The sequence below is a fragment of the Choloepus didactylus genome, chromosome 10 (assembly GCF_015220235.1).
Source record: "Choloepus didactylus isolate mChoDid1 chromosome 10, mChoDid1.pri, whole genome shotgun sequence".
Lineage (NCBI taxonomy): Eukaryota > Metazoa > Chordata > Mammalia > Pilosa > Megalonychidae > Choloepus > Choloepus didactylus.
In genome coordinates this window covers 100,594,685-100,615,760 of record NC_051316.1, presented here as the reverse complement: position 1 = coordinate 100,615,760, position 21,076 = coordinate 100,594,685, and the positions used below count along the sequence as shown (strand labels likewise).

The 21,076-nt window shown below is 39.9% G+C and overlaps 2 protein-coding genes across 3 annotated transcripts in view; one reads left to right on the top strand and one right to left on the bottom strand.

The window, feature by feature from the left end:
* Positions 1-1,139: 1,139 nt before the first annotated feature.
* On the bottom strand, positions 1,140-14,275 carry NDUFA8 (NADH:ubiquinone oxidoreductase subunit A8). The gene is made up of 4 exons (XM_037798373.1): positions 14,125-14,275; positions 9,233-9,396; positions 5,878-6,043; positions 1,140-1,450 (listed from the first exon to the last, which is right to left on the bottom strand). Exons 1-4 carry the CDS (start codon positions 14,173-14,175, stop codon positions 1,313-1,315), a joined length of 519 nt encoding a protein of 172 aa, XP_037654301.1. The 5' UTR covers positions 14,176-14,275; the 3' UTR covers positions 1,140-1,312.
* A 135-nt stretch (positions 14,276-14,410) lies between these two features.
* MORN5 (MORN repeat containing 5) overlaps positions 14,411-21,076 on the top strand; it is a 35,564-nt gene continuing 28,898 nt past the window's right edge. For both annotated transcript variants that reach the window (XM_037798374.1, XM_037798375.1), the window contains exon 1: positions 14,411-14,497. In XM_037798374.1, coding sequence (XP_037654302.1) covers positions 14,451-14,497 — 47 coding nt within the window. In that variant the 5' untranslated portion in view covers positions 14,411-14,450. The remainder of the gene's footprint in view (positions 14,498-21,076) is intronic.

The window sequence follows — 21,076 nt, the reverse complement described above, 5'->3', positions numbered from 1 at the left end:
TGACTTCCAATTACTTGGCCACCAAAAGGTTAATGGACATTGCCTCAGCCATTTCAAAAACACAAGAACTTACTCTTTTTCTTCATTAAACTGGAGAATCTGAGGCAAAGGCAGCTGCCAAGAAAATTTTGCAGAACAGGTAGGAAGGAGTAAGGCTCACCCAAAATTCTTCCAACTGGGGGTCAGATCATGCTATGCTTTTTAACAAACATGCCAACACTTTGGATAACAGGCCCTGGGCCTCACCTAATGCCTCACAGCAATCTGCCCACTTCTAGAATGGCAGCGTTCAAGGGGCCTGTTGAAAGTCTCTTGTCCAACTACTTCACACTTTAGAGCACTGCAAATAGGAAACCAAAGCCCAGGGAGTTGAGAATTATGCAGGGTCATATGCACTTTGAGGGCCACAACCAAAAGGTGTAAAGTCACAGTCAGATGTGGAGGAAATAGCCTATGGTGAAAAAGGAATTGAATGAAAGAAAAAAAGACATAATGCTTTGAACCAAAGAGATTTATAAACACGCAAGCCTTTAACCTGCCCAGGAGGTAGATAAGCATGTTCCCTTTAGTTTGTCCACAAATTCAACCTCTTAAAAGAGGTTAAGGAACACACCCAAGGTTGGAATTGACACTCAGACCTCCCAACTTCCTGGCTTTGGAGCTGGGAGTTCAGCCTCCTTGTCCCTTGTCTATCAGGAAAAACATCTGGGTTATAATGCTTGAGGATGGGATATCGAGGGGAAGTGGTGGAAGTTTGGTCCTTTAAGAAACTTTGAGCAAGACTGCCTAAGACCCAGCCAGGAGGCCCCTCCTATGCCCTGAGTCACAAGGTTCAACATTTCTTCATTTCTCCTGTCCTGGAAGCTTCCCTTGTATGACCTTTAGGGAAATCTATGTATCTGAGATGCTAGATAGGAAAAGAGTTGAGACTTCAAAATATGTGAACACAAAAAGGCCCTGAGGAGCTGCTCAGGTAACAAAACCTTTGCTTTACACAGTCATTTCTCCATGATCTAACAGGCTCCCCTGCCACACTGGTGAAGGCCTGCTTAAAGTAAAGAGAGAAACAGGCAGGAACACAAGAAAAAGAAAAAGCTATCTTTAAAGGCCAAAGGTTACATAAAACATAACAAAATACAACTGTTTCCTTTAAAGTTTTTAATGGCCAGGAAATGGTATAGAATAACTGCCAAGACACATAAATTAACTTTTTTGTTAACTTGTGATCCCGGAAAGAACACACTATCAGTCCATGCAAATTTCATGGGAGTTTTCATCCCTCATTGTCTGGGCATGTGAATGGACCCCATCTTCACATGGTCCAGAAAAAAAGACGGCTGCCATGTTTGGCAGGCTTGAGATCTCCTTCAATCTCAGGGTTGGGCTCTGGTCTTGCTCTTGAGTGATAGGGATTCTCAGGTAAAGGTCGATCTGTTTTCACTTTGGTAACCTAGGAAGGGTGAAGAGGAAAGAAGCCAAGTTGAAAGTCAGGTGAACAATATGTGACCATAAACATGCTTTGCATGTTTCCTCTCTCTTCCTGCCATCCAAACTCCTACCCTAGTTTAAAGCCTCAGCAAATCGAGACTCATAAAATTCTTGAATAAACATTTACAAAAGTTTAATCTATGTCATTCCCTTTGGTAGTACAAGATACACACTGTCCTCAAGGGCTCACAGTCTGGTGAGAGATACAGACAAGAGTATTAACCAAGACTTCCTAACCTAATAATTACCATAACTGAGACATGAACTGAGTACTGTGGGAGCAGAGACTGTGCATCTAAAAGCTGGAGGTATGGGTTACTTCTGAGGAGGTAACATTGAGCTCAGTCTTGAAGGATGAGCAGGAGTTAGCCAGGAAGATTAGGGAGGGAAGGGCATTCCAAGCAGACAATACAGTACATACGAAGACAGAGAGGCACATGTTTAGAATGGCTGAAGCAAAGGTTGCATGAAGAGTGGCAAGATATAAAGCACCTAAACAAATACTCACTGTTCTAGAAATGATGCCAAGCACATTACTGCACTTCATCTTCAAACTCTGATGGGGTCATACTGTAGAAATTCACACTGAGGCCACCTAGCTAATAGTAGACAAACTTAGGACGCAAAAGCAGATGTGCCTTACTCCAAAGCCTGAACCTTTAAATAACATGCTACACGGGTAGGCAGGGTCCAGGTGATGAAGGGTACTGAATGATATGCAAAGATGTTTGACTTTTAACCTGAACACAAAGGTGCCAATCACTTCTGTAGGCTGGAAAGTATGGAAGCTAGACTGGATAGGGGCAAGTCCAGAATTAGGCAGCTGAGCCAATAAGCCAGGTGAGATGATGAAGTATTGAACTAAAGCAACAGAGAAGAAGATAATTACACCCACATTATCCCAATAGTCACAAAAATCCCAATCGGGAACTCAAGCAGAAACTGTTACCATTTTAAAGGTGAGGCAACAGGCCCAGAGAAAAGGAAAGTTATTAACAGTCTTCTGATTGCTACTCTAGTGGTCTGAACTCACCCTGCATAATATTACCAAACTAATTTTTCTAGATGTATAAATTCAGAAACCATTTGTTGTGAACAGAGCATTCGTATATACAATCACACAACCATTATTTTAACCACTCTATGAGACTGTATTATCTCTAGTTCACAGATCAGGATGAGGGAGGTTGACTTGCCTAAGATAAATATAGATGGTTAATGTCAGAACTGGAGCTGGAACCCAAGTCTTCTGACTACAAGTCCAGAGAGGTTTTCTGTTTGTTTATTTTTAAAGCAGTTTTTCCATCTGTCCATCATGATTAGAGATCATTAATGACTCCTTATTGCTTAACAAGTAATTCCAAATGCCTCCAGCTGACATTTGAAGAGCTTTAAAGAACCCAAGATACCTATGAAATAAATTTAGAAAAATGTTTCTCTAATTTAAAAGTAATTAAAAGACCCCAATGAAGAACAAATTATCATGGGACTCCCAACACATAAAAGTATGGCTAGGATATGCCGAAAAGTTATAAGTGGTTACCTCTGGGTAGTGGGCTGAGGATGATCTTTACTTTCTTCTAAATGAATATTTCATGATGCACAGGTATTACTTTTATTATCAAAGACAATAAAGCAACTTCCTCTTCTGTACCACCCCCAAAAAGGAAAAGGATATAGGCTTGTGGTCAAATTTCTCACTAGATAAATGACCTCAGGCAGTTTACTTAACCTTCAAGTTTTCATCTGTAAAATGGAGCTATTAGTATCGCACATCATTAGGATGAAAGGAATAATATACATAAAATACCTGATGTATATTAGGTACTTTAAGTTGTTTTTAATATTATTATTTTCAGCAGTATGATGGGATTATGGGTGAGAGAAAGCAATTCTGCATAGGAAAGTCAGAGACTTTGGAGAGGACATGGCATTTGAGCTGAGACTAGAAGAGTGAGTAGGAATTCACCAGGCAAATACAGCAGAGAAAGGCAGTCCAGTGGAAACACAGAATGCAAAAGTGAATGAAGTCAAAATTTAGGCTTTATCCAGCTGATTATCACCTTTTCAGAAACTGAGTCTGGATACTGAATTTAAGTGTAAATAAAAACGATGATTCTCTTAAAGCAATACACTTTCAAAAAGTTAAGACTTTTTTTATTTTACAGTTTTTTAATTTCAATACAAAAACACAGGCATAAATATGCTTTCTTAATTATATGAGTTATTCCTTTCATGAGAAAGAAATGAGAAAAGATAGTTTTCTTTGATAAATGTGTAAGTTCTACCACTTTCCAACTCAGAATTATCAACTATCAACTGTTCAGTGCAAAAAAAAGAAGGTATCTGAAGAAAAGATAATCATGCCACATACAAAAACCAGAACAAAACTTGTTATGCCATTCCTCCACCAATGACCAAGCTTATCAACTATCCACAGATGCTAGACATAAATGGAAGAGAACTAGCATTAATTGTGGATCTACGTGCCAGGCACAATGCTGAGAATTTACATAGGTTCTCTAACCTAATCCTCATGGAAAAATAGGGATTATTAGCCCTATTTTCCATGTGCAGTAGGACTGGAAATATTAACGAATTTCCTCAAGATCCCAAAGCAATTAAGTAGCAGAACCAAGATTCAAATCTATGATCTGTCTCCATTCAAAAATTGAGTGTTTTCTTCCATGCCTTGCTACCTGTGCTGCCACAGAGAGAATAGATGGTGATGAAGCTCAAGAAGTAGGGATGGGTTGGATCATAGAGGGCCTTGTGTGCCAAGACAGGAGAGAGGATACTTTATCTTGAAAGCAATGGGAAGTTGCTCAAGGTTTGAAAAAAGAAAGTGACATAAGATTTATCATCCACACAGATCACTCCTAGAATAAACATGTAATCGTCTCCTAAATTCCTTCATTTCAGAGGATGCAGTGTCTTCTAAAGTCTGTATTAATCTCCATTTTCCTCCCAGGAACTCATGTAGCCCAGGTTAAAAACTCCTATCCAAGAATAAGATAGTAGTGGCAGGGGCAGTGAGAGGTTCTAAAAATATCCCAAGAGATGCTAATCAATGGGAACTGATGACTGCATGGAGGGAGAAAGAGTGGGGAGTTAAGAATAAAGACACGCAGGTTTCTGTTTCTGTTGTTTCAACAGATGGTGGTGTCACACTTTTTAAACTACTGGCATGTATTTTTTTTTTTTTAAACTTTAACAAATAACATTTATTTTTCATTTACATATGGATTTCACACCTGGACATCACATCACCTTCAGAGAAAGGTGTTTTTATGCCATTATATTTTACTATTTTCTGCACAGGCATTAAACATCTTCATAAACATGATGAGACAATTTGCTGGTTAACATTTAACACACAGACATTGGTTTCAATATTTCAAGAACATATTTTTGGTGACAACCAAGGAAATACATCAAAATATGACATTGGCTAATATTTTACAAGCAAATAATATTTAACTCTGCATAGTTTATACAACAGGCTGTGGTAATAAATAATATCACAAATCTTACCAACTATTAATTGGCCACAAAAAGCCTAACATTCATTTTAATTATGATATGAAATGCTCTATTGGTGTAGTTTCAACATAACCTTAAAATGTAGGTGTTTAACCTTGAATACATCAAAAGAAAAAGTACTAAGTTGGACTAAGAAGTTATGTTTTGGTCCACTACAAATATGTTCATGTGTTACATTCCTAACACGAAGGCAAGTATTTAAATAGAAAAACTAGCAGTCCAAAAAATGTGAATGTGCGAATCATGAGGAAAACATTGCATTTAAATTTGCGCTCATTTGCAAGTTACAGTACTAGCTCAGTATAAACACTAACAGGAAAAATATTCAGCAGGAAAGAATGTAAATGACCTTTCCCAGCAGAGGACTGGTCACTGCACACTGCTCCATAGCTAAGAAAGTTTTTCTGGTTGTTTACAGCTGCTTCTACCTTATGACTATCCCTCATTCAACAAAGAAGGAAACGGCAGGCATTTTTTTTAATGTTATGTACATTCCTGAAAAATCTGATCCTTTTTTCCCACTGAACTCCGTAATAATCTCAAGATGTTTTCAATTGAAAGTGTCCCCCAAACAATTAATTTATCATCCTCTGCTCCCTGCTGTTCTTTAATTAGCTAATTAACCAAAAATAAACCTGTTCATGCTGGAAGATCTATTTAGAGGATTATTTCTATTAAATAAACCCCCTTCTGGATTGTGTATAATCATTCACTAAGTAACCTGTTTGGTAAATTTTTATTTGTAACATCATATCTATAGTCACAAAAGACCTTTTTCTAACCAATTCCTGCCTTTACCCTACCCCTTAGTCAGAGAGTGAGACCACCAACAGCAAGCCTTTTTACCTTTGACAGCTCTCCCAGGTCAGGCCGCACCCAACCCAGTTTGTCCAGCACGCACTCGTCAAACTTCGCCTGCTGTTTGCGACAGTGACGAAATAACTGCAGGTTGGAATAATCAATGCAGGTCCAATATTCTGTAAAAGGCTCTGCACAGTGAAGCTTTATCTGCCTGGAAAGGAGGGTTAGGTTAGGATTAGCTCTTTCTAAAACACTGAAAACCAGAAAGGGGGTGGGGGATGACCAGACCTCAAACCTCAAATACACAGTCTTGCTTTTCAAATGGTAACAAATATATAAACAGAATAGGTTTCTGAGGAACAAAAACTAATTTTTTTTTATTAAATTCAGTTTTATTGAAATACATTCACACACCATAGAATCATCCATGACATACAATACACTGTCCACAGTATGATAACATAGTTATGCATTCATCACAATCTATCTCTGAACATTTTCCTTACATCAGAAAGAACCAGAACAAGAATAAAAAATAAAAGTGAAAAAAGAACACCCAAATCATCCCCCCATCCCACCCCATTTGTCCTTTAGTTTTTTATCCCCATTCCTCCACTCATCCATACACTAGATAAAGGGGGTGTGATCCACAAGGTCTTCACAATCACACTGTCACCCCCTGTAATCTACATTATTATATAATTGTCTTCAGGAGTCCAGACTGCTGAGTTGGAGTTTGGTAGTTTCAGGTATTTACTTCTAGCTATTCCAATACATTAAAACCTAAGAGGTGTTATCTATATAGTGCATAAGAATGTCCACCAGAGTGACCTCTCGACTCCATTTGGAATCTCTCAGCCACTGAAACTATTTCATCTCATTTTGCATCCCCCTTTTGGTCAAGAAGATACTCTCAGTCCCATGATGCCGGGTCCACATTCATCCCCAGGAGTCATACTCTGCGTTGCCAGGGAGATTTACACCCCTGGGAGTCGGGTCCCACATAGGGGGGAGGGCAGTGAGTTCACCTGTCGAGATGGCTCAGTTAGAGAGAGAGAGGGCCACATCTGAGCAACAAAGAGGTACTCAGAGGGGAGACTCTTAGGCACCATTACATACAACTTTAGACTCTCCTTTGTGGTAATGAGCTTCATAAGGGTAAGTCCCATGCTCGAGGGCTCAGCACATCAAACCGCCAGTCCCAATGCCTGTGACAACATCAACACCAGTCCAGGTGAGGACGCCCAACACATCCGCACCTTCCCCCAGATCCTCGGGGCTGGGGAGGGGGAGGCTATAAATATATTTTTTATTATCTGCCCAAATTACTCTAGGATGTGTCACTATTTCACTCCAGCCTATACTAACCTACCGTATCTCACTTCCTATTCAAAGCTCCATGCAACTGTGGTGAAAAACTAATTTCTTTATGTAGCAAAACAAATAAAAGAAATGCTAAAAGATTAAATCCTAAGGAGCATGTATTTTACTCAGAGGGGAGCTCCTCACGAGGCCTATTTATTCTTTTCTTTAGATCCAATTCTAAAGATTATCAGCATAGCAAATTTAGAAGAGAAGGAGGCACAATCACAGATGGGCATCTTGATAGAAGTGAGAGGTGACAGAAGATGGCAAAGAGAAGACAGAATTACAAAAAGCAAGTACAAAGATAAACTAAAAAGAAGATCCTGGGGCTATTCATTATAGAGGTAAACTGCCCTACACTCCTTGAAAGCTTAAGGTCTGCATTCTACTAATACATTCAACAAAAACAGAGATTAATCCTTGTCATCAAGAAGAAAGGTAAATTATATTTGGTGCTCTCTGTCAAGAAGCAGGGTAGTATATAGTTCATTTGCGACAATCAAAAATGGTTAGGGAAAAAGTAACTTTAGTGCATAAAAGGGATAAGCTTCAGTTATTTTTCAAAATTCCCCTTCTCTCACCATTCAATCTAGCTAATAATCAGAAAAAGGCAGACTTAAGCAAGAATAAAATATCATTATTTTACATAAACACCACATTGGAGGCAATGGAAAAAATTCAGAGTACCTCCTTCCCTCAGTGGAATAACTATGGAGTGCATGCTTACCATACTCCAGAAATCTAACTGCCTCTCAACTCATCAATCTTACTTAACATGACTCAAGAAGGAAGAACCTGGAATCAATAATGATATTTAATAACAGGTATTGATCAGGAACATTATGGCTGGTTTGTCCACTGATGAAATATTATATAGCCATTAAAAATGATAATCATAAAGACAACTTGACAAAATGTTCCCAATAGTTTCAAGTAAAAAATGAATTTTAAATTGTACATACATTATGACTATACCTACAAAAATATCTTAGCATGTGAACAAAGACAGCAGACGCAAGCAAGCAAGAAAGCAGCTATTGTGCTAAGGTATTGGATTTTCCCTCTACCATCACTGTCATGGACATCTGTGGTTTTTGCCTAGTCAGCAGTCATTCCCCATTCTTCTGTAACGTCCTTCTGTTTTTCTTTGGGGAACAACTCCTCTCCCTCAGCAATGTAGTTTGGGTAAAGCTAACTCTACCCACCCACCCCCATTTAGGCCTGGCCAATCAGATCATTGTATCACCTGCAACACAACTGGTTCAAAGATATGCATATAAAGTCATCCATCCAGGCCAATCAGGCTCAGACCAGAAACCTCTGCTCCAACTATGGGAGAAATGGCACTCCGTCGAGGTGTGCTAAGCAAACAGAATAGCAGCTCGGAGTTGACAGTGGCCATTTTTGCCACAGCAAGGGAAGACTTTCTTTGAAAAAAAACGTCAACAGAGAAAAGCAGAACTAAGAGACTGGGGGTAGAAGAGAAGCAAAAAGACACCAAGTAGTTGTGAAATTAGTTAGGCCCTTGGATTCACCCTGCTTGGTGCCAGATCTATTTCCAGACTTTACCCCTTTGAATTGAGTATCTCTCCCTTATAATAGAGTTCTGACTAATATGGTTACATAATTCAGATGTGGATTTTTTTATGTATAGTATCATGCACAGTGGCCTAGCTAAAAACATGATTCTGAACACACTTTTCTTTCCACCATAATTCTGTGCTCTGTAGTAATGATAATAACAAACCAGAGAATGCCTGCTAACAAGCATTATGTTGAGTCATTTTTATGTGACTTTTAAAATACATTTGAAAAATTGATGTTCATGGAGATTAAAGAACTTGCCAGACAGAATCAAAAATAACTATATCATATATTGAGGGCTTACTTTGTTCCATCTGATTTCAAAGCCTATGTACTTCCTACTAAAATCAGTCACTAAAATCATCCTTCTATTTAATCAGCAGGACATTCACCAAGATATGTATACCATGATGTTTCAACCAAATAGGCACTGATGCCAAAAGATTTTTACCTAAAGAAGTCCAAAGCACACTTGTTGACAAGCTTGCCTTCCTCTAAACACCGCCTTGGATCTTTCTCTTCCCAGCGACAGAGCATGAACTCTTTGTTGGGCTTATCACACTGAGCGCCATAGTGATGGGCTGCAGCTTTAAGCACAGAAGAACTGACTTTCACCTGGAAAAAGGAACCATGGGAGAAAGACCACAGAATTATGAATCAGGATGTCACTTCTTCAACTTGGCCTCATGCTGGTCAAAACAGAGGGAACACAAAGGTATTCTGATGTTACCATGAAAATTAAAGACAGGGGTTACTATAATAATTCTTTATGATCTACAGTGCTTTTGAGATCACAAAGCTCTTTCAATTATTGCTAGATGTAAATAGAAAGAATTAAGAGACTTTATAAAGCTGACCCATTGTATTTCTAAAATAAGATTTAGTCTGTCATAATGTATTATAATTTAATACACTACTAGATTTTATTTGCAAGTATCCTATTAAGAATTTTTATCTCTATACATGAGAATAATCTACAGCTGTTTTGTGTGTGTGTGCTCTTGATCCAGCTTAGATTAAATTAATAGACGGAAAGGAATATGAAGAGAATAATTCATCTATACACTAAAGGAAGAAGAGGATAAAGTTATGACTGTCTAATAATCCCACAACTTATAATTATCAAAGCAAAGGTAAAGTTATGATGCAGGCGAAATTTACCAAAACGATTCTAATATATTTATGTTAATCTTTTAAGTTTTTGTACTGTAGTTTTCTTAATAATAAAATAGTTCATTTAGGTTAATGAGTGGTACACATTTACTTGCTTTTTTACCCATAAAGTAAAAAGCTGGATGAATAAAAATCCATACTAAAATTTTTTAGGAAGTTTAATATATTAAAAAAATTAAATTAGTTATATTTATTTGTCAAATGTCTTCATGGCTGACTTAATTACTCAAATGTTTTCATGACTACCATGACAAAAAAGCCTGCATCACTATCTGCTTTACTTCCCTAGAAATATGGAAGTCTTATCGAAATCTAGGTACACCCATACTATTAAGCATGGAAAACACCATCCATGTCTGTTACAGGAAATAAAGGATGAGAGCCACTCATCAAATCTATTTCTTAAGTAATGAAAAATAGAGATGTGCCAAAGATGAGACAGGGGTCAGTGGCAACTCCAGAACTAGAACCCAGAGATTCTGACCTCCCATTCAGGCCTTTTCCCACTATCTCACCATCACTGAGGTGGCAAAGAACTTCAGATATCAACACATCTCCTCACCTGCTTCTTTACTGAGACTAACGAATTACAACAGAAACAACATCCTTTCACAGCTGCTTACCATGAATATCCTCTCAAATTCATTCAGCTCCTTTTGTCTCAAAGAACTACAGAATTTCAACGTCCTTCCTCATTAATTCTCACAACAACTCATTGCACAGCAGGTTTTAGTACATACAGTCTGCAGGTGTGGAAAATGAGACAAAGAAAGTCTAACAATCCACAACCCATCCATCTTCCAGTCCTGTTCTCTCTTCCTTAAAACCTGTTGGCACCTCCTTTTATAGTACTTGATTTACAATATGTCTTATGTTTTACTTAATTAATGTAGATTGGGCAATGATAGTATTTGCCTCATTGAACCGTTACGAGGATTAAATGAGTTATTACACATATACATAGAAAGCGCATCATAAATATTAGCCATTATTTTTATTGTTATTCAAAAACATTAATTTGTCTAAGGAGTTTCCAGCCCAAAGCTCCTGACTACTTTTTCCATGGGGATGTGTCATAACTCCAAACTCAATAAGGCCCAAAATGTGTTTAACTTGCCCTCAAACCTGCTTCTTTTTTCTGGCTTCCCCAATCCTATCATCAAGTTGCAAATCTGACACTGACTCCTCTCCCTTTCCTGCCTCCAATATCTAATCTGTTGCCAAGTCTGATCGATTCTAGATATATTTGTTCTTTCTTCTCTGTTAGCAGTCACTAATTACATTGGGGTCTTTAACCTCTTCCTCAACTATTTCAACAGCCACTGAAACTAATCTCCCTGCTTTTTGTTTACTCTCTTCAATCCATTCTTCACAGAGCTGCTAGAGTGATCTTTACAATTCTTATTTTATTTTGCTATTAAAACAAATCAACAACAAAACCTTCCAAGTATTCAGGCTTAACAGCAGAATAAGGTCAGAATAAAGTCTAGACTTCTCACTGGATATTCAAAGCCTTCTAGATCAAAACTATCTTAACAGTCTTCTTATGAACCACACTTCAAATGGGACTATTTGCTATTCTCTCAAAACACTGAATTCACTATTCCCAGAACCCATTTTTGGTCCCCTCCATTTTCCCATCTCCTTCCCTCCACTCAGAGAGCTCTTCTCTCCATCTCTGCAATAAATGCCACTTCTTATGCCCAAAAAGTGCTTTCACTGTTTCCTTACAGCCTCAGAATTGTTCAGCTGGAATCACTTCATCTTACAAACCAAGATGACCAAGCAGTTAGGCCTAGATCTTAGAAACAACTTCAAATCCTATTCTCTTCTCTTAAACCACATCTGCCCCTCTTCCATAGGACTTAATCATACATTGTTCGGAATTTCTTATTTATGTAGTTACCTGTTTCTCAATTCAACTAAATGTGCATGAAGGCAAATTTATTCCAGATATAGAATACTTGCATGAAGAACAACTTCAGATGTTTGCTGAACCAAATTAAAGTTTGAACTAAAAATAAAGCAACTTAAAAAAGGTAAAATACAGTTTACCAGGGGTGGGGGGAGGGAGAATGAGGAGTTAATGCATAACGGGTATAGGGTTTCTGCTTGGAGTGACGGGAAAGTTCTGGTAATGGATGGTGGTAAGCATACATTATGACCCTATTAATCTCATTGAATGGTATGCTTGGGAGTGGACGAGATGCAAAAGTTTATGTTGTATATACATTTCCACAATTAAAAAAAAGAGACAGAGCAACTAAAGAGACAATGACCCTTAATACAATACATAATTCTGGACTGGATCTAATAATGGAGGAGAAAAGGCCAAAAAAGACATTATTAGGACATATGAGAAAATTGGGATAGAAAAGGGAAGTTTTCTTCAATGTTAAAATTCTTAAAGTTGATAAGTATACTTAAGGTGGTTTCATAAGCGAACATCCTTGTTCTTAGGAAAGTGTTATGTGTTCAAGAAGCATGATATATATATTCAACCTCCTCTCAAATGTTTAGAAAACTGATAGATCAATGGATAGACAGACAGATACAGCAAATGTGGCACAATGTTAAAACTGGTGGATCTGAGTACGGGGGGGTGGAATAAAGTTCTCTGTATGGGTTTTGTATTATTTTGGCAACTGTCCTGTAAGTTTGAAATTATTTCAAAATAAAAAGTTTAAGGGAAAAAAATATATATATATACATATATATATATATATATATATATATATGTTGAAAAACCAGCTTCAATGAGACCAGAAACAAAAGAATGACTGGTTCCATGGCAGGAACCCCCTTCTTTCACTTCTTAGTAAATATCACTTTACTATAAAGCCCCTGAACACAGTTAATTTCTTTATCTGAGGAAAATATTAGTTACCATTCTCACAGGCAGTTAAAAAGGTTAAATTAGGCAATGCATATAAAACACTTAACATTGTGCCTGGTATATAATTTCTGGCACATAATATTTAGTCTTGCCTTCCCTTTCTTCCAATTCAGGCTGACCTTTCTAATACCCAGACCTGCCATGACACTTCTCTGCCTTAAAATCTTCCACCTCTCCCCACCACCTACTTAGAAGATAAAGTCCAAACTCCTTAGTCTGGCCTTGTGGAAGCTGCTTCCTAATCCTGCCTCAGCCAAAGGTATCTCACCAGGCTCAACACCTGTTGCGTCACACCAACACTAGTCATGTCAAACAGCACTTGGCTCCCTAAACATTCAAGGGTCTTCAAAGCTTTCTCACTTTTGACCTTTGCCCATAATACAGTAGTTTAAAAGCATAGATTTTAAAATCAAGGTAGACCTGGGATCATGTTCCAGTTCTACCACTTAACAGCTATGTGACCTTGGGCAATCACTTCTACTCTAAGGGCCTGTTTCCTTATTTATAACATAGAGAGACCATTATATCCCACCTTATAGGACTGCTGGGAGGATTCAATGAATGTGTGTACAGTAATTAGCATCCTGCCTGGCATCTAGTAAAGGCTTGATAATGGCATAACTATTGTTGTATTGTACTTTACTTATCATAGCCGTCACTAACCTTTACTGTAATTGCCTCTTTATGAGTCTATCACCCCTTTAGATTATAAACTCTTTGAGATTAGGGACTATGTCTCATTTCCCACTGTATGTGCGTATAGTAATTATTCAAACGATATCTCTTGAACACATGAATGCTTCAAAAGTCCCATTACCAAACACCTGTCCAGGACTATTGCCAGATTCATTCTGGATTATCATCTTTTCTCTGCAGCTTCCTAGTTCTACTTTAGACACTCTGCACCTCTACCACGGCACCAATGACACTCTTTTAAGATGACTGTCTCTCTCCCACGACTGTGAGCACCTGCGGCTCTGTATTCACTTCCCACCGAGGTCTGAATATTTAGTGACAGAAAGTAAATGAAATGGTCCTGGTTGGTGCTTAAGAAAAAGTACCAACATTACTCAAGCAGGGAGAAGCAGGTTGGTTCCAGAGCCACTGCAGGACGGGGTTGGGGGGAGGGGTGATTCCCAGACTTGCGGAGACGACTTCCAGAGGTCGACCTCTGTACTTGTTGGGGGGCGGGGAGCGGGGAGAACCGGGGCCCAGGGAACGCTGGGAGGCTGCAGCCCTATGCCCCACTTGCCTGTCCTCCGGACGAGCCTCACCTCCTGCACTTTCAGCTCCTCCAGAGTGGGCAGCTCCACTATCCCCGGCATGACGGCTGCAGCCCCGACCTGAGCAGGGTAGCCCTTCTCTCCTTGAACTCGCCTTTCGAGAGCCGAAGGGCCACACGGCGACTGCGCATGCGCAGCCGACAGTACGCAGGCGCACTGCTCTGCCCGGATGCGAGCAACAGAGCGTGCGCAATGTAAGAAAGGGCCGTGTTCTCGGAGGCGGGGCTTCGTGTAGGCCCCGCCCACCATTCTTGGTTGTCATAGTGAGGCCGGATACCCTCCGGGGTCCCAACTGTTGGAAGCTAGAAGCAGGTGCCATGGAGTACACCGGGAGCAAATATATCGGAGAATATGTAGACGGGAGGTAAGGTCCTCATTTGCTCCACTAAATATGTCTTGAACATTCGGAACTGGGAAAAGACAACTGTCTTTTTGCCTCTGCAGAGGACCTTGTACCAAGCACTGTCACAAACTTTGTCCCTTTTAACCTTCAAGACAAACTTTCAGATAGGATTGTTTATTCCCCAGTGAAGTAACTTGTTCATATGTAATAAATGGCAGAGCCTAAGTTCATTCCATATCAACTTGCGTGTGCGCGCTAACCTTATCTGCCAGTTTTAGACGTGGGGATAAGAATTTAAAAAATAATCAAGATCCACCCTCTACCATAGGTTTTACCCTTGGGAAGACAGTTGCTGCAGAGGAGAGGCTAAGCCTCCCTATAATTGTGCCTAAGAGCTTCCTCCCGAATGCCTCTTTGTTGCTCAGATGTGGCCCTCTCTCTCTAGCTAAGCCAACTTGAAAGGTGAAATCACTGCCCTCCCCCCTACGTGGGATCAGACACCCAGGGGAGTGAATCTCCCTGGCAACGTGGAATATGACTCAGGAGGAATGTAGACCTGGCATCGTGGGATGGAGAACATCTTCTTGACCAAAAGGGGGATGTGAAAGGAAATGAAATAAGCTTCAGTGGCAGAGAGATTCCAAAAGGAGCCGAGAGGTCACTCTGGTGGGCACTCTTATGCACAATTTAGACAACCCTTTTTAGGTTCTAAAGAATTGGGGTAGCTGGTGGTGGATACCTGAAACTATCAAACTACAACCCAGAACCCATGAATCTCGAAGACAATTGTATAAAAATGTAGCTTATGAGGGGTGACAATGGGATTGGGAAAGCCACAAGGGCCACACTCCACTCTGTCTAGTTTATGGATAGATGAGTAGAAAAATAGGGGAAGGAAACAAACAAACAGACAAAGGTACCCAGTGTTCTTTTTTACTTCAATTGCTCTTTTTCACTCTAATTATTATTCTTGTTATTTTTGTGTGTGTGCTAATGAAGGTGTCAGGGATTGATTTAGGTGATGAATGTACAACTATGTAATGGTACTGTGAACAATCAAATGTATGATTTGTTTTGTATGACTGCGTGGTATGTGAATATATCTCAATAAAATGAAGATAAAAAAATAGTCAAGATCCTTGCTTTCGTGGAGTTTATAGTCTAGATGAGTTATTTGCCAATAAACAAATGCTGAGAAGGTAATTTCAGATAGTGATAAATACTATAAAAACAAATAAAGCCTGGGGGGTTGCTGTGGCTAATTTGAACACAATATGCATGGTCTCTTCCCTCAATAAGTTCACAATCTAGGTATTATTAGAGATAATTATATACACAAATCACTGTGGTAAACGAATAGTAAAAGCTGTTCAATTCAACAAATGTTTTCTACCAACTACCTGGCCCTGGACTTGACTTCAGGACACAACAATATGAAAGGCACAACTCCTGCCCTCAGGAAGTTCAGAGAAATATAGTGGAGAAAGTAGGCATAAAATAGATGACTGCAATTCATTGTAATAAGTGCTGTGGTAGAGAGAAGCAGAGGAAATACAGAGGTGGCCACTTTCCTGGCCAACTAACCTAGTGAAGAAGGTGTAATCTCTATTTTATACCTGGGAAAACTGAAGCTCAACAAGGTAAAGTGGTTTGGCAAACAAGTGCTGGTTGGTGGGACTATGACGGGCTCTGATCTTGGGGCTCTGGAGATGAAGGCCAAGATTTTGGTGGAATCATTGCTCTGTATTTACAGGTTTGTGAAATTCGGAGCTGAGTTCAAAGGAAGGAGGAGTTACTGGTCAGGGATAGTGGACAGATTACTAAAAAAGTACATATGAGATGCTATCTTTAATCCTCACATCAGTCCTGAAATGGAGATGTTATTTCCACTTTAAAGATAAGAAAACTGAGGCTTCAAGAGCTTGAGACGCTTATCCAACCAGGCAGGTAATTGGCAGAGGTGTTTGATAAGTACTCCCTCTTACAACTCTGCAAGGTAGTTGAGGCTGATCTTGCAAATAAGTAAACTGAGATTAAGAGAAGTGAAATGACTTGCCCATGATTACAGATACACAGCTAGGAAGTGATGGGGCCAGAATTTGAACCCAGTTCCATGTCCAAACCATATTCTTTCTTTTCATAGGGTTCTGCTACACAAAGATAAGTAGGGTTTTGGCAGATAGAGATGGAGGATATTTCAGTCACAAGAATTAGAGAACCTGCAATTATTTTCAATAAGCTATGTGTGCATGTGTGTGTGTTTATGAGAGAAACACAGACAGACAGGGACAGAGAGAGAAGGCTCACAGTCTTTCACCTTTGGTCTTCCTTGCATTTTCATTGTCTATTTATTGCATGAGCTATTTCTGTGCCTTTGTCTCAAGGAATCTGTGCTTTGCTTGGGGTTTTTCTGGACCACTGTAACTGTGTTAGAGACTCCAGACCTCAACAGGGTTTCCCAACTCCCCACAACTGGCAAGAAGTCAGCAGTTGTTTTGCTTGTTACACTTCTTTTCATAATTTGGCCATGTATTCTATGTTGAATTTTTTCACTAGAGTCCAATTTGGGACCCTTCAGATTTCAGCATGTGATGAGAGAGACAGCAGAGTAGAGGAAAAAGCCTTCAGCATGAGACAGGCCTGGGCTCAAGTTTACCACTTACTAGTTGTGTGCTAAACTAACTGTCTGTGCCTTAGTTTCTTCATCTCTAAAATGGGGATGATAATGCACATCTAGCAGGGTTGTTCCAATGAATAAGCAATGTAGCATAGATGTATGTGATTTGTATGCAGTAGATATATAATCATTTGTTTGGTTGTTGTATTTTTTAATTTTGAGAGGGGGTGTTTTCCTTTTAGACTTTAAATGAATAGACTAGCTTCTCTATAGAGATATTTAATGTTTAGTTTAAAAAATTCATGTAGACTTTCCTGAACTGCCTGTGGGGATGTAAAATGATACAATCACTTTGGAAAAATTTCACTTTTGGAAAAGGTTTCTTAAAAGTTAAACAGCCAATCCATTCCTAGGGATTTACCCCAGAGAAAGATATATATCCATATAAAGACACATACATAAGTGTTTGTGGCAGCTTTATTTGTCATAACCAAAAACTGGAAACAACCTATATTTCTATCAACAGGTGAATGAATAAACAATTTGTGGTGTATGAATTTGATGATATACTACTTGGCAATAAAAAAGAATGAACTATTGGTATACACAATAACACGAATCTCAGAATTATGTTGAGTGAAAAAAGCCAGATGAAGAGAGTATAAACTCTACAGTTCCATATACATAAAATTCTAGAAAATTCAAACTAAACTATAATGGCAGAAAGCAGATCAATGGTTGTTTGGAGATAGAGGTTACAAGAAGGGGCAAAAGAGAAGGATTACAGAGGGATATGCAGAAACTTTTGAGGGTAATAGATACATTCATTACCTTGATTGTGGTGATGGTTTCCTTGGTGCATAAATTTGTCAAAACTTATCAAATACTACAATTTAAACCTGTGTAGTTTGTTGTATGTCAAGTTTATGTCAATAAAGTTGTTAAAAAATTTAAGGGATGTGATTGTCCTGTGCCATGTGTGAATATAAAAAGTAAAAAGGATCTCTCTGACCTCAAGGTCTTGATATCTCTATAGTAGTTGCACAATTTAGTTCTAGATAACTCACTGCAAAGCACTGCAAGGTAAGTGCCAGAGGAGATCTACAAACACGGGGGAGGAACAGAGGACAATAACATTTATAGAGCAACCACCACATCTGCGTGACTTTGCCTGATCTCCTCCTCACTGCAGCCTTATGAGACAGAGACCATTATCCCCATTATACATGTGGGAAAAGTGAGGTCCAGAGTAATTATATAACTGGCCCAAAGTCACCTCACTGGCATTTGACAGAGCAGGGGTTAAAACCCAGGTCTATCTGATTCCATGTGCTTCCTACTATACAGCCCTGCTGCCTGGGCTCCTACAGAGGATGGATCTATTTGGGGCAGTCTTGGGAGACTTCAAGGAAGAGGTAATATTTGAAATGGCCCTGAAGATTGGGTGGAAATGCAAGGTGAAGAATGTTTCCAGGCACAGGGAACAGCATGACCAATGGCCCAAAGGGCTTATATGGGGAAGACCAGGCAGATCAGTTTGGCCAGAGGGTAAGGTGGAGCCATGGGAGCAGTCACTGGACATCTGTACTCTGCACTCTGGCATAGAGAGATTTTAATTCCATGCACAATTCTATGGTGAGTGGAGGGGTAGGGCAGAGGCAGGGAATAGGCAAAAAAGCCACTGATAGATCCTCAATAGGGCCTGGCATTAGGAAGTCTAACCTATTTCATTTCTTTATCTCTCCTCAGAGTGCACATGTGTGGTAGGCACTCAGTAAATATTAGCTGAAGAAATTAATAAGAGAATGAGTGAATGAATGATATTTGAGATATGGTAATCATATCCTCATAATGGATTGACGTTTTCACTATGAGGTAGCTCTTTATTCTTTTTAACTTGCTTTGATTTTGGAATAAAGTTTTTTTGCCTTGAATGAATAAAAGAAAACTGGAAAATAGGGAAGGAGGGTGGGAGAAAATGAAGGAGGGAGAGAGGAAGAGAAGGGAGAGAAGGAGTAAAGATTGGGGACGGGGAGGTAGGTCAGAGCCCATTGCAGTTGTCTGGGTAAGAGTAGCAGGACCTTGGGCCCAAGCAGAAGCAGTGGTGCTGCAGAAAAGACAAAAATGTAGAAGAGGTTGGGGGTTTCATAATTAGGGCCTGGTAACTGATTGACTCCCAGTCCCATCCAGAGATTGCTTTCAGCCTCAGCCCAGTGTCCAGCTCAATAGTAGGCTTTGAACCTGGAGGATTCTGATACCATGCATGGAAATAGAGAACTCTGAGGAGGCACTGCTGTGGGGGAGAAGAGGATGAGTTCTATTTTGTGCAAGTTGTAGATATCTGTGGGAAGTCTGAACAATGATGTCCAGTTCTCTATAAGAAAAGGGGTGAAGTCTAATCTCAGGGAAGAGCTTGAAACTTTAAGATGAAGACTGTGCTTAGAAATGATAGATATGATCTCAAAGCAAAGAAGCAGAGGAGAAAAGAAGAGGAGTTCCCTTCCCCCATCTCTTGCAGTAGAACAAAAGCAAAATAGTTTTTGCGCTCTTACTATATGCCAGGTGCTCCACTTGGTGTCAGCATGCATTATTTCATTTGATTATCTCAACAACTACGGGGTGTGATACTATCATTACCCCCATATCACAGATGAGAACCTCAGGCTCAGAGAGGTGAAGGAGCTTGCCCAAGGTCACACAGGCTCAGAGAGGTAGAACAGACCTGGACTCCAGGTCTGCAGGGCTCGGAGGCTGTGCCTTAACAATGTACTCTCCGGCTTGGGTCCTGTGGCCTGGCAGCACCTCCATCATCCACTCAGTCAGCTCACTACCCTTTCTGTTTCCTTGATTCCTTACACAGTACGTGTTTACATAGCACCTACACTCAGCATAGAAAGCTGAGGGTTCCCAAGGACATCCTCTCAAGAAACTTACAAGCAAATAGGAGAAATGAGATATACAATTACAATGCAAGGCAAAAAGTGCTAAGTGCCCCAGACAGGTACAAACACAAGGCTAAAGAAATTTAGGGTTAGTTGAGGGGACTTCCAGCTAGTGGGAAAGAATGGAGAGTGGAGGAAGGAAGGAAGGAAGGAAGGATGGATGGAAGGAAGGAAGGAAGGAAGGAAGGAAGGAAGGAAGGAAGGAAGGAAAGTATGTTTCTTGAGCACTCCCTAGTTGTCGGGCCCTTTACTAGGCAAACCATTTACATTATCTGGATTAATCTTGGACATTAATCTCAGCCATTTCACACTTGAAGAAACTGGTCAAGCTGGGGAGTCCCTGTGGCACTTACCACACAATATGTAATTCCTTGTGTCTCCCACTGGACTGGGAGCCCCTGAAGACAGGGAATGCCTCAATCACTGTTGTATCTGTGTTGTGGCCAGCAGACCACTCTCAGCACAGCACCTGGCACAGAATAGGTGCTCAGTAAATATTTGTTGGAAGGGAGGAAGGAAAACAGACAAGTTGGGAAAGTCTCCAAGATGATACAACTAGGAAGTAAGGATTCAAACCCATGTCTCCTTGTCTCTAAATTTCATACTTTTCCTCATATCCTATTTGTGATGTAATGGGCAGTGGTGAGCTGATGATGGGGGACGGAACTGCAGAACCAGCTGCCAAGAAACACAGACCCTCGTCTCTGCTTCCCAGTGCTTACTGTGTGGCTTTTGGCACATGCCCTCCCTCTCTGAGCCCAAGAAGAGGGAATCAAACTGCTTCACTCTCATACCATTAGGAGAGCCCCAGGGCTGCGGGGCACAGCATGAATCCCAGGACAGCTTCTAGGTGTGGGAGAGAAGAAGCAGACCAAACTCTGCACCCTGAACAGCCTCTGTTGTTTGTTGAGCTTTTGAGGGAAACAAAACAAAAATTTTGTTTTTGAAAAGAATTTTTCTGGGGCAATAATGTCAGAGGACTCTGAGGATGAGGTTCGCAGCTCACTCTCCAGCGCCTGCCAGGACTGATCCTCCAGCTTC